Below are 14,657 nucleotides of genomic sequence, written 5' to 3' on the forward strand. Positions count from 1 at the left end.
ATTACCTGCATTCCTGGAAAAACGCCTTGTGTGAACAAGGAGCAGCACGGTCCCACTATATTAACACTTTGCATTTGTGAAGAACCCACTTCATTTCGGGTGACCAGCAGCGCAAGTACCGTTGAAACGTAGTGACTCATTTTATTTCAAACCGGAACCACAGCCTGCAAAACCCTGCGGCCAAAGACAGCATCAGCCGAAGCCAGTGAATGCAACTGATAAAACTTCGTAAAGGTATGTAAGGACGACCAGGTGGCCGCCTTACACAGCCGAGACGCAGAGGCACGATTGCGCCTTGCCCAGGAAGCCCCCACCGCCCTAGTGGAGTGAGCCGGGGAGTAATCCGAGCCGGGGGAACCCTACCACGAGCGCCATAAGCCGCGGAAATAGCCGAGCGGATCCGTCGCGCCACAGTGACCTTGGAGGCCGCCAGACCCTTACGAGGTTCCTCGGGAATCACAAAGAGGGAATCTGAACGGCGGACGGAGGCGGTAGCAGTGAGATATACCTTCAGGGCCCGTGCGACATCCAGGGAATGTAGAGCACGTTCCTTGGGGTTTGCCGGAGAAGGGCAAAAGGAGGGCAGGACAAGATCCTCGTTAAGGTGGAAGGGAGAGACCACCCTGGGCAAAAACGAGGGAACCGGACGGAGCACAACCTTATCCTGGTGAAAAACCAGAAAAGGCTCCTGGCAGGAAAGAGCGGCCAGCTCTGACACCCGCCTGATGGAAGTTATGGCCACAAGAAAGACCACTTTCCAGGTGAGAAAAGTCAGGGAGACCTCTCTCAGAGGCTCGAAGGGGGGCGTCTGCAGAGCGCGCAGGACCAAATTGAGATCCCAAGGAGGCAAAGGGGGAACATACGGAGGAACCGAATGTGCCACCCCCTGAAGAAAAGTCTTCACAGGACCCATAAGAGCAAGGGACTTCTGAAAAAAGACGGCCAGCGCCAAAACCTGACCTTACAGGGAACTCAGCGACAGTCCCATCTCAAGCCCGGACTGAAGAAAAGACAGTACCATCGGGATGGAAAAACGAAGGGGAGGGAACCCCGAGTTCTCACAAAAAGTCAGGAAGGCCTTCCAGGTACGATAGTAAATCCGGGAGGAAGCCGGCTTCCTCGCACGGATCATGGTTCTAATCACTGAATCCGAGAACCCCCTCTTCTTCAGGATGGTGGTTTCAAACAGCCACGCCGTTAAACGAAGAGACCGTAAATTCCGGTGGAAGAGCGGGCCCTGGGACAGTAGATCCTTTCTGTCGGGAAGAGGCCATGGGGCGTCCGCCAGCATCCGAACCACGTCTGAGAACCACTCATGGCAAGGCCACTCTGGGGCGATGAGAACAGTCGGAATCCCTTCCGCCTCGATCTTGCGTAGAACCTTCGGTAGAAGAGGAAGCGGAGGGAAGACAGAGGAGGCTGAAGCCCTGCCATGGAGACACCAGCGCGTCCACCCCGTACGCCTTCGGATCCCGGGCGCGAGCCAGGAACACTGGGAGCTTGTTGTTGAGCCTGGACGCCATGAAGTCCACGTCCGGACAGCCCCACCTGTGGCAGACTTCTTCGAATACATCTGGATGCAGAGACCACTCGCCTGGATCCACCTTGTTGCGGCTTAGAAAGTCCGCTGTCCAGTTGTCTACTCCTGGAATGTATACAGCCGACAACACCGGGATGTGCGACTCCGCCCACCTCAGAATTATCGTCACCTCCTGCATCACCATCCGGCTGCGGGTCCCGCCTTGATGGTTGATGTAAGCCACAGCCGTGGCATTGTCCGACTGAATCCTCACCGGGAGGCCCGCAAGGAGAGGAGTCCAATGGGAGAGGGAGTGGAAAATCGCCCTCAGCTCCACAAATGTTGATCAGAAGGCGAGATTCCGCCGCCGACCAAACCCCCTGAACAGTGCGAGACTGGAGAACGCCGCCCCAACCCAGGAGGCTGGCATCGGTGGCGACGATCGTCCAGGAGAACGGGAGGAGGGATCTTCCCGACCTTAGGTTCATCGGGGACAGCCACCAAGGGAGAGCTGCCCGAACCCGTTAAGCGGATGCGATCGTCCAGACCCCGAGAGGTCTTGTCCCAGAGGGAAAGGATCTCCTGTTGCAACAAACGAGTGTGAAACTGGGAATATGGAACAGCCTCGAAAGAGGCTACCATAAGACCCAGGACCTGCATGCACTCCCGTATGGAGAGGCACGGGGAGTGCAGCAGATGCGACACTGCCCCCTGGATCTGGGAGGACTTTGAGACTGGCAGGAATACTCTGGCGGTCGAGGTGTCCAAAATCATCCCCAGGAAGGAGATCTTCTGGGACGGAAGGAGAGATGACTTTGGGAAATTTATCAGCCAGCCGAACTGTTTCAGAGTCTGAACAGTGATCCGTACGCTGTCCTCGGCCTGCGGAAGAGGGGGGGCCTTTATCAGGATATCGTCCAGATAGGGCAGCAAAGGAATGCCCCCGGTACGAAGAAGCGCCATGAGCGGTGCCAGGATCTTTGTAAAGACCCGAGGGGCGGTTGCTAACCCGAAAGGAAGGGCGACAAACTGATAGTGTCGACCACCAATGGCGAAGCGCAGGAACCGTTGGTGAGATTCTGCGATCGACACATGCAGATAGGCGTCCTGGATGTCCACGAACGCGAGGAACTCCCCCGGAAGAAGAGAAACAATAACGGAGCGGAGGAATTCCATTAGAAACCTCCGCACCCGCAGAAACTTGTTGAGCAGTTTTAGGTCCAGGATCAGACGCACCGACCCTTCCTTCTTTGGGACCAAGAACAGGTTCAAATAGAAACCTGTGCCCTGTTCCTCTGGGGGAACTGGGGTAATAACACCCCGGTTCAGAAGAGAGGAAACTGCCATCAGGAGGTGCGAGGCTCGGGCCGGAACGCGAGAGGGGAAAAAATGTTCCGGCGGCCTGGACGCAAACTCTATCTTGTAACCTGATGTTACAATTTCCAGAGCCCAAGCGTCCTGAACATGAGCCCTCCAAACCTGCTGAAAGATAGAGCAGGCGGCCCCCCACGACGAGGGGTGGGGGCGTCCCTTCATGCGGAAGACTGCTTGGGAGCAGCAGGGCAGTCCGACTGCGCCCTCAGGCACCAGGAAGGCTGGGGTTTAAAGGAGGGCTTCTTGCAGGAGTCCTGTGACCCCCCAGCCGAGGAAGCAGACGACGTCCTGCTAGAAGAGAAGCTTCGAAAGGACTGGGACCGGGAACCGGAAGACCTGGTCCGAAAAGGGCGCTTGGTCCTAGGCTCTGGGAGAGGAGTACTCTTGCCCCCAGTAGCGGCAGAGATAAACTCATCAAGTTGAGCCCCAAAAAGTCTGGAACCTTCAAAGGGAAGGTTAGCCAGAAAACGCTTGGAAGAAGCGTCGGCGTCCCAAACCTTCAACCAGACCTCTCTGCGCTGAATGACAGAGAGGGCTGAAAAGCGGGCAAAGAAGGAACCAATGTCCATAGAAGCCTCACAGAGGAACTTAGAAGCCTGAGACATCTGGAGAACCAAATCCAGAGTGTCAGCAGACGCATCCTGTTCCGCCAGGTCTTGGTGATGGCGCTGCAACCACACCGAAGGAGCTCTGGCCACCCAGGCGGAGGCAAAGCCAGGTCGCAGGGACGTGCCAGCCAGTGAGAAAATGGACTTTGAGAGAGAATCTAGGCGCCTATCCACAGCATCCTGCAGAGAGTAACCGTCTAAGACCGGGCGGGCCAAGTTTTTGGCTAACCTGGCCACCGGGGCATCCACCTTAGGGGGAGAAGACCACTTCTCCACACTGTCAGCCGGAAAAGGATAAAGCGTATCCATGCGTTTGGTGGCAGAAAACTTTTGATTAGGGCGGTCCCAGGCCCTGGAAATGACCACGGAAAACTCCTCATGGACAGGAAACGCGGCAGCCTCCGGTTTCTTGGACGGGAAAAGGGCGAACTCCCTCCTAGAGGAAGGAGGAGAATCCGCTTGGAGATTAAAGGTGTCACGGACAGCCGCCACTAAGTCAGCCACCATGGTGGAGAGCTTAGGCGGAGGATTCCGTTCCATGACCTCATCCGAGCCGGACAATTCCCCTTCAGACTTGCGCTCCCTAGGGGGGGGGGGGGGGGAGAGAGTCGTCCGAACACGCCTCTAGACGAGGGGCAGGGGAAGTGGAGTCATCCGAGGAGGGATGCTGCCCCTCACGCTGCCTCTTGGTAGTCAGGCGTCCTCTGCGGGAACCACTGCGGGGAGATGGAGTGGTGGGCGCCACAGGATTGGGAACTGCCACACGTTCTATAAAAGACATGGCTGCCTTGGCAACTAAGGCCAAAATCAGCGGCCGCACTGGACATGGCGGATGCCCAAGCGGGGACCGCAGACTCCGCAGGAACGCGGGGGGGGGGGGGGGGGGGGGGGCTCGGGGCTGGGCAGGAGACACAGGTACCAGTAACAGAAAGTGGTAAAAGACACTCCATACAGGACCCCATTGGGGTCTGAGAAGAGGAAAAAAAAAAAAAAGAAAAAGGAGAACAGTTGCAGCTAGAAGCTGAAATCCTACCACCAGGCAACGGCACTGAGAACACCAGAGAAGGAGCAGGGAGCAGCCACACGGCGTGAGGAGCTCCACAGCAGGCGGAGGAAGGAGCCGGAGCGAAGCGCTAGGCTCCGCCCCCAGGACGCATCGCGGCGTAGCGGGGGTTAATGAGTGGACGGTACCCCCTGCAGTGGTGTCGGAGGCCCCCGGAAGAAGCGGGGGCTCGCCGCTGGTGGATGGTAGGTAGCGGCGCCGATACCGGCGCCGCTCTGAACAGACATGCCGCATATAAGAAAAGTGGAGCCGATCCCAGCAGGGAAGATGCCCCTAGTAAAGTGTCTCCATATGTGAGCCCTCCTGCCCCAGCACCCCAGACAGAAACACACAATTCCTTAGTTCACCCAGGCGGCCCATAGGTATCAGGAGGGGTGGGCAGAGGGGGAAGGCATACTCATCTGCTCCTGCAGTCTTCTCCCTCTGTCCGTACCAGCAGGGCTCACCTCTTCAGACATCTGACTCACCTGAGTTCGGTACTCTGGATGGAGGGCAACAGCAGGTGACCCAGGAGCTGGTGGGATGCCGGAGCTAACAGGTCGAGCCCGGATCCACTTGTCTTCTTGGGGGGTAATGGAGGCAGCCAGGCAGTGTCCAAAAGACGGCGGCGGGCACTCCATGGGGGACCAGGAAGGCGCCATGCCGACCTGCGCCCCTATCTAGAAGAAAATAAAAAAAAGGAGTAGTCAAAAAAGAGTGTCATCCTCCTTCACCAGACACTAAGCAAAGACTGAGTTTCTCCTGGTGGAGTCAGGGGGTATAGCCCGAGGAGGAGGAGGAGCTCTTTTGTATTTGCATAGTGTCCCTCCTACTAATACCTCTAAGCTATACCCATGGAAAAAAGTACGAAAAAAATAATTTATTTCATCCATCCATAATTATTCTGCACAACATGGCCAACGTTTCGGTCCAACCTGAACCTTGTTCGCGGCAGTAACGTCCCAATGCATTTAAGGTAGTGGATGGCGTCCAATGCTGCCTTTACTGTGGAGGGACACACTGCTTTAACTGCTAATGTGATAATCTGGGGTCCATCGCATAAGACAGTCAATCACCCATAGTAACGATACGAGGGACACTAACAGCTCAGTGATAAATACAGGACATCCTGTGGCCACATGTGTTGCCTCCCATGGCAAGCCTTACAACTGGCATTTTCCAGCAGGATAATGCTCGCCCACACAACAAGAGTTTCCCAGGAATGTCTCCGCCAGATTGCAACACTTCTTTGGCCTGCACAATCAGCCAATTTATCACCGATCAAGCATTTATGGGACCAGCTGCGACACCAGCACTGGCAACCTATGGGTGTGCAGGATTTACAGGTCCAGCTCCAACATTTGTAGGCAAATACAGTGATCCCTTAAAGGGCTTCTGTCATCCCACTAAAGTCATTTTTATTTTTTTGGGCTACTTAAATTCCTTATACTGCGATATATCAATATATAATGCTCTTACTCATTTTCGTTCAGTAGTTTCATCAAAAAACTGACTTTTATAATATGTAAATTACCTCTCTACCAGCAAATAGGGCGGCTACTTGCTAGTAGCAGCCGCATCCTCCTTTCATGAAGACGCCCCCTCCTCATGTTGATTGACAGGGCCAGCGAACGCGCTCGTCCTCTGACTGGCCCTGTCAGCATTTTAAATCCCGCGCCTGTCTTCATTCGGTGCAGGTGCTCTGAGAGAAGGAGGCTCGCCTCCTCAGCACTCCCTCAGTGCGCCTGCGCCGATGACTCCTCTTTCGGTGAAGTCATCGGCGCAGGCGCACTGAGGGAGTGCTGAGGAGGCGAGCCTCCTTCTCTCAGAGCGCCTGCGCCGAATCAAGACAGGCGCGCGATTTTTGAAATGCAGACAGGACCAGCCGGAGGAGGAGATCGCGGCTGGCCCTGTCAATCAACAGGAGGAGGGGGCGGTTTTTAGCGGTTGCTACCAGCAAGTAGACTCCCTACTTGCTGGTAGACAGGTAATTAGCATATTATAAAAGTAAGTTTTTTGCCTTATCTACAGAACGAAAATGATTAATAACATAATGTATAGATATATCGCAGTATAGGGATTATAAGTACCCCAACAAAAAAATATTAGTTTAGTGGGGTGACAGAAGCCCTTAAGGACTCAGCCCTATTTCACCTTAAGGACTTGGCCATTTTTTGCAAATCTGACCAGTGTCACTTTAAGTGCTGATAACTTTAAAACGCTTTGACTTTCCCAGGCCATTCTGAGATTGTTTTTTCGTCACATATTGTACTTCATGACACTGCTAAAATTGGGTCAAAAAAGTAAATTTTTTTGCATAAAAAAATACCATATTTACCAAAAATTTTGCAAATTTCAAAGTTTCAGTTTCTCTACTTCAGTAATACCCCCAAAAATTGTGATGACTTATCATTCCCAAAATGCTACAAACATGAAGTAGACATATGGGGAATGTAATTTTATTTTTTAGGGATGTTACAAGGCTTAGAAGTTTAGAAGCAAATCTTGAAATTTTTCAGAAATTTACAAAAACCCAATTTTTAGGGACCACTACAGGTCTGAAGTCACTTTGCGAGGCTTACATAATAGAAACCGCCCAAAAATTACCCCATTCTATAAACTACACCCCTCAAGGTATTCAAAACTGATTTTACAAACTTTGTTAACCCTTTAGGTGTTGCACAAGATTTAATGGAAAATAGAGATACAATTTCAAAATTTCACTTTTTTGGCAGATTTTCCATTTTAATATTTTTTTTCCAATTACAAAGCAAGGGTTAACAGCCAAACAAAACTCATTATTTATGGCCCTGATTCTGTCGTTTACAGAAACACCCCATATGTGGTCGTAAACCGCTGTACGGGCACGCGGCAGGGTGCAGAAGGAAAGGAATGCCATACGGTTTTTGGAAGGCAGATTTTGCTGGACTGTTTTTTTTGACACCATGTCCCATTTGAAGCCCCCCTGATGCACCCCCAGAGTAGAAACTCCAAAAATGTGACCCCATTTTAGAAACTACGGGATCGGGTGGAAGTTTTGTTGGTACTAGTTTAGGGTACATATGATTTTTGGTTGCTCTATATTACACTTTTTTGTGCGGCAAGGTAACAAAAAATAGATTTTTGGGCACGTTTTTTTTTTTTTTTTGTTATTTACAACATTCATCTGACAGGTTAGATCATGTGGTAATTTTATAGAGCAGGTTGTCACGGACACGGCGATACCTAATATGTATACAATTTTCTTTATATATGTAAGTTTTACACAATGATTTAATTTTTAAAACAAAAAAAAATGTTAGTGTTTCCATAGTCTAAGAGCCATAGTTATTTCAGTTTTTGGGCGATTATCTTAAGTAGGGTCTCATTTTTTGCGGGATGAGATGACGGCTTGATTGGTACTATTTTGGCGTACATGCGACTTTTTTGATCACTTTTATTACCTTTTTTGGGAAGTAAGGTGGGCAAAATTTCAATTTCCTAATAGTTTTTATTTTTTTATTTTTATGGCGTTCACTGTGCGGGGAAAGTAACATGATCGTTTTATAGATCAGGTCGTTACGGACGCAGCGATACCAAACGTGTAGGGAATTATATTTTTTTTTTTCATTTTTAATCAGTGATAAATGTGTTTTGGGATTTTTACTTTTTTTTTCACTTTTTTTGACCCAGACCCACTTGGTTCTTGAAGATCCAGTGGGTCTGATGTCTATATAATACAGTACAGTACAATATATATTGTATTGTACTGTATTTTACTTACACTTTGTCTGAACAGATCTCTGCCTTTAGCACAGATCTGTTCAGCACCATGGACGGCGTCCTGTTGCCATGGATGCCTTCCCCGTCTGCTCAGTACTGGTCAGAACTTCGCAAACGGGGAAGTGTAAGGACGGGGCTGTCGGGGATCTCTGGGGGCTCTCTCCCTCTCCATCGGGGGGCTGCAAAGGCACTGCAGCCCCCCGATGGGAGAGGGAGGGAGCTCCCTCTTACTGTTAACTTTTTCCATACAGCGGTCCGTACGGACCGCTGTATGGAAAGGGTTAAACGGCTGACATCGCATCACCGATGTCAGCCGTTTATACCAGGGTGTCAGCAATGTGCTGGCACCCTGGTATACCCACTCTACACCACAACTCCGCCCACAACTCCCCCCCTGGCGTTGACAGGATGCCGGCTGAAATCATTCCCGTTCCCATTAACCCCCGCGGCGCCGGAATCTGCATTTAAAGTTAGGACGTACCGGTACACCCCGAGTCCTTAAGGACTCGGGAAATAGGGCGTACCGGTACGCCCTGCGTCCTTAAGGGGTTAAGATACAATGGCCTCAGGATGTAAGTTGAAACTAGACTCAACATACAATGTCTCAGACTCAGATCCAACCAATCATGGCCACTTCTCTAGTAAAAATAGCTGGATTAATTGCTAGTTAGCATCTATGCCTGGTAAGGACTTCTTATATTTGTCTTAGTTATCTGCTTATTTTTCTTAAATCTTAAAGGGGTTGTCCGAGTTATGGAAAAAAAAAAAAGATATAGCACTGTAAATCTGATGGTCAGCGATATATAACTAAGCTAAGCAAGTTTTAGGCAAAAAAAATATCTATTTCCTCATTTCCCTGGTTCTCTTCTGGCCCTTTGTTTACTTGCAATAAAAACTAATCTCTGCCCCTCCCCCTGCACTGCTAAGGGAGTGAATACAAGTACTGCCCTGAGTGACATGTCTGCCTGCTGGGAGACTTAGCAGCATGTTGTATGTGTAGAACTACAAGTCCCAGCTGTATAATGACACTGCTAAGGGAGTGAATACAAGTGCTGCCCTGAGTGACATGTCTGCCTGCTGGGGGACTTAGCAGCATGTTGTATGTATAGAACTACTAAGTTCTAGCTGTACAATGACACTGCTAATACACACAGGATCTTCCCCCTACCTGCAATGCTCTGCAGAACTTCTTTCAGCTCCTGTGCCTAACATTTGTCTCCTCACTGCCTGCAGCTACACAGTAAAGACTTCAGCCCTGAGTCTGTGCAGCTGAAGGGGTTAAGAATCATGGGAGAGAGCAATAAGCAGCAGAGGCAGTGCAGGGGGGCGTGGCCAGCACAGTGACATCTCCTGTACAGATCTCTCAGGCTTGTGCACCAACATTATCAGAGCAGGGAGAGAAGCTGACATCACAGGTCATGTGACCCTCAGTGAAATCTGAGAAACCAGCCACTGGAGATAAAGTGAGTTAATTGGAAAGCTGTTACATTTGCCTAGTTAGAAACATAGAAAGAATAAAAAAAAAAATTCGGGCAACCCTTTTAATTTTCTCTCATCTTGGATGACATTTTGGGGCTTTGGAACCGATTACTCAACTTACAATGATTTCAACATACAATGGTCGTCCTGGAACCAATTAATATTGTAACTTCAGGAACCAGTGTATGCCACATGGTACCATAAGGAACCTGTATGACTTTATGCCCAATCGTATCTCATCTTGTATCCAGGCTAGAAGCGGCCCAATAGGGTACTAGAGCATTGTTTTAATTGTACAATTTCCCCCAAAAAACGTATCCTTTTACTCTAATACTATAATCACTTGCACATACAGTATCATTACATTTGCACAAAATTTTATTATATTCCAACAACTCCTTGATGTGTTTTTTTTATTGTTAAATGAGTGTAGTAAGACTATCAGATACAATTAAACCGCCACTCCATTCTCAAGTTCCCAACAGGGGGAGGGGGAGGAGAGGCAGTCTTCTAAGCCTAATAATTGAGGGGGGGGGGGGGGGGAATAGGCCATTAACTTACCTTCCCTGCATGGTGTGCACTGACCACAACTTTCATGTTTATAGAATTCTATGAGACGCGCAATAGCACGAACAATGTCAGTCTGCAACAGAAGAAGTCAGATGTGAAATTCTCGAGGTCGATACATTGTACAGGCATGTCCATCAGTGAATAGTTTTTGAGGGTGGGTTCACACCAGTTTTTTGGGTATTTTTTGCATCTGTGTTTTTTGGTGCATTTTCTGGGGTAAAGATGTCAGCTCCAGATGTTAGCTGGAGGTCTATGGGAAATATTAAATGCTGGGCACACAAGTATTTTTGCTAGAATTTTCATTTTATTTTTTTGATCTTTTTTCAAGCATTTTTTCCCTTTTTGTCTACAGGTAGGAAAAAAAAACGCCTGAAAAACAGTGATTCAAAAAATGCCATAAAAACCGCAAGCCGTATGGAAAGAAACAGTAAGCAGTTTCTATGGTGTTTCTTTTTAGTGGTTCACAAAACAGTGCAAAATCGTGTGTAGGGACCCTTACAGATACTCACTGATTTATTCATTACTATGACAGCTGCTGTGCCTAGACCAGTCTGTGCCTGTATCAAGGCATCAAAGTCCATGAGGACGTCGTCACACACGGAACGGGGGATAAGAGGAGTGGATGAACCACCTGGGATTATGGCAAGCAGGTTGTCCCAGCCACCAATGACACCACCTATAGGAATCAAGAGTAAAAAAATAAAAATAAATTGGCAAAACCTCCATCATTAAACCGCTCCCCATGTTAAACAAAGAGTCCATATCTAATAAGTTGGATCCATAAAACAGAGCATATACCACTAGACATGACCTTCCATCACAAGTACCTGCATGTCTTTCTATAAGCTCTTTTAGTGGGATGGACATCTCCTCTTCCACAGTGCATGGGGTGTTGACATGTCCAGAGATGTTGAACAGTTTGGTTCCAGAATTTCTTTCCCGACCAAAGCCAGCAAACCAGGATCCACCACGGCGGCAGATAGTGGGGGCCACAGAAACAGTCTCTACATTAGCAACTGTTGTCGGGCAGCCAAACACACCTTCAATAAAGCAGACAATTTCACTGATAACCATTTGTTAAAATACAGTAAATGATATCATGGACCCCCATCTCCTCAAAATGCTCCTAGTTCTTTAGAACTTTGCAGGTAATTCTAATCCGGTCCAGTCAGTTTTATGCTTACACATAGGAACCTAAGCCACCTATTTAAAGAATTTAAAGGTGTTTCCTGGGAGTTTAGTGATCCAGGCAGTGGTGGGGGAATGGCTGATCTACTGGGACAGTCAGGACTTTGTGTTTTTTTTTCCTTCTACATATTTTCTTCATGCTGCCCCAGGCGGTCAATAACCAGTTATAGCATTTCAATGAAAACTTAGGGGTCATTTATCAAACTGGTGTAAAGCAGAACCGGCTTAGTTGCCCATATCACCGCTCCTTTGGAAAATGAAAGGCGGAATCTGATTGGTTGCTAAGTATAGGCAACTAAGCCAGTTCTACTTTACACCAGTTTGATAAATATTCTCCTTAGTTTTAAAAGTGGACAGAGTACGGGGAGAAGTTCTCTCTCTCGCTTGGCAGGTCCCTTTGTAAAATGTAGTTCACAGAAATGTAAGAGCCTGATGGTATTTCATGCTGCCTTTGGTAAGGGCTGCATGAGTCTGCTGATGGGTTTCCTTTAACCCTTTCAGCCCTGGAGATTTTTTCATTTTTACATTTTTTTTCTCTAACTCCAGGCCTTTCCGAGGCCATAACATTTTTATTTTTCCATTCACATGGCTGTATGTGGGCTTGTTTTTTGGCTGGACAAGTTGCACTTTCTACTCCTGAGTATAGGTCATCTATATTGTACAAAAAAATAAATTAAAAAAAACACAACTTTAAAAAGGAAACCAGTCACCAGATTCATGCTGCCCTTACCAACTTTAACAACTTTAACCTTGCCATTTTTCACCTTAAAGGACCAGGCCATTTTTCTGGAAATTTGACGTGTCACTTGTGGTAAGAACTTCAGAATGCTTTTACTTAGGCCTAGTTCACACGAACGTATGGCTTTTATAGTTTTTTGCGGTCCGTTGTGTTTCCGTTTCGTTTTTCAGTATGGCATATACAGTATACAGTAATTACATAGAAGAAATTGGGCTGGGCATAACATTTTCAATAGATGGTTCCGCAAAAACCGAACGGATACGGAAGACATACGGATGCATTTCCGTATGCGTTCTGGTTTTTTTTTTTGCGGACCCATTGACTTGAATGAAGCCACGGAACGTGGCAATAATAGGACATGTTCTATCTTTCAACGGAACGGAAAAACGGAAATACGGAAACGGAATGCTTACGGAACAGTTTTTAATGCGGGACCATTGAAAAAACGGCCCGTACACTCGCAAAAAAAATTATCGTGTGAACTAGGCCTTATCCATAACATTCCGAGATTGTTTTCTGGAGACACATTGTACTTAACGATAGTGGAAAAATTTAGTTGATATAATTTAGTAATAGAATAATGAGCGAGCACTCATACACTTGGCAACCAGATTGACATATGCAGAAAATATTTATTAAATCCCCATAAAATACAAGTAATAAAATTTATAAGAACAATGTAGCAATAACATACAACATTACAGTCACATATATTGTGGTAGATATGATCGACACTATATTCATATGACTCAATAGTGTCGATAAATTCAATAATATATATCACACCAAAAAACTTCAAGTATATGCTGTTATTTGGGAAAGAGGGGGTATTATCTTCTAGCACTCTATCCCAATTTGGGAAACTGAATGTCACTGAAAATGTTGTGGGTGTATTTACTGGGAGCGCAACATGTTCATAAAGTGTCCACAGGATTCCTGATAATATGAAAAGTCTCTTATAGCATATCCTTTTAAGGTCGATATGAGCTTTGAATTGAAGAAAACTTTAAATCGATGTTTGGCTTACCGTCTAGCGTCTGCTGTCTCCCTATTGCTTCAATGGAGCTTTAAATATTTGCCGGCTTATTCAGTCGCTCCATACAGCAAGCTGGTTTGAATTTCGCGGGAGTTCCAAAGATCGCGGGAGTTGCCACTCTGTTCCGCAATTTCCTTTGGTGCAGCTTTCGATGATAAGAATAGTTAATCCTTTACTGTAGAGATTTTCTTCTGTATGGCCATACAGTATTATCGGAGGCTTTTCAATGCAGGTACATCACTTGTTTCACCAAGCCTCCGATAATACTGTATGGCCATACAGAAGAAAATCTCTACAGTAAAGGATTAACTATTCTTATCGTTGAAAGCTGCACCAAAGGAAATTGCGGAACAGAGTGGCAACTCCCACGATCTTTGGAACTCCCGCAAAATTCAAACCAGCTTGCTGTATGGAGCGACTGAATAAGCCAGCAAATATTTAAAGCTCCATTGAAGCAATAGGGAGACAGCAGACGCTAGACGGTAAGCCAAACATCGATTTAAAGTTTTCTTCAATCCAAAGCTCATATCGAGCTTAAAAGGATATGCTATAAGAGACTTTTCACATTATCAGGATTCCTGTGGACACTTTATGAACATATTGCGCTCCCAGTGAATACACCTACAACATTTTCAGTGACATTCAGTTTCCCAAATTGGGATAGAGTGCTAGAAGATAATACCCCCTCTTCCCAAATAACAGCATATACTTGAAGTTTTTTGGTGTGATATTTATTATTGAATTTATCAACACTATTGAGTCATATGAATATAGTGTCTATCATATCTACCACAATATATGTGACTGTAATGTTGTATGTAATTGCTACATTGTTCTTATAAATTTTATTACTTGTATTTTATGGGGATTTAATAAATATTTTCTGCATATGTCAATCTGGTTGCCAAGTGTATGAGTGCTCGCTCATTATTCTATTACTACATTTGCCTTTAAAAGAGGGTGGGTGATTCCCTCTATATGAACTTGCAGCACCATACCTTAACTACTTGCTAGTGAGCCACCACAACCTACCACTATTTTTTGATATAATTTACCTTTATTAAAAAAATCTAAAATTTACAGAAAATTTAGAAAAATTACCAATTTTCAAAATTTTTAATTTCTCCGCTTTTAACCCCTTAAGGACTTAGGACGTACCAGTACGGCATGGGTCCCGAATGCTTAAGGACCCATGACGTACCGGTACGTCATGGCTTTAATTCGCGATTCCGGTGCCGCGGGGGTTAATCGGAACGGGATGCCGGCTGAAATCACTTAGCCGGCATCCCGTAACAACGCGGGGGGGTGTCATTTGACTCCCCCGTATCGACGATCGCAGA

At 47.0% G+C, this 14,657-nt stretch overlaps 1 protein-coding gene across 2 annotated transcripts in view; it reads right to left on the bottom strand.

The window, feature by feature from the left end:
* Positions 1–14,657, bottom strand: part of NDUFV1 (NADH:ubiquinone oxidoreductase core subunit V1) — a 126,432-nt gene that overhangs the window by 40,480 nt on the left and 71,295 nt on the right. For both annotated transcript variants that reach the window (XM_040435131.1, XM_040435130.1), the window contains exons 7-9: positions 11,182–11,394; positions 10,864–11,030; positions 10,346–10,427 (exon numbers count right to left, since the gene is read on the bottom strand). In XM_040435131.1, coding sequence (XP_040291065.1) covers positions 10,346–10,427; positions 10,864–11,030; positions 11,182–11,394 — 462 coding nt within the window. The remainder of the gene's footprint in view (positions 1–10,345; positions 10,428–10,863; positions 11,031–11,181; positions 11,395–14,657) is intronic.

Source organism: Bufo bufo, chromosome 6, assembly GCF_905171765.1.
Source record: "Bufo bufo chromosome 6, aBufBuf1.1, whole genome shotgun sequence".
Lineage (NCBI taxonomy): Eukaryota > Metazoa > Chordata > Amphibia > Anura > Bufonidae > Bufo > Bufo bufo.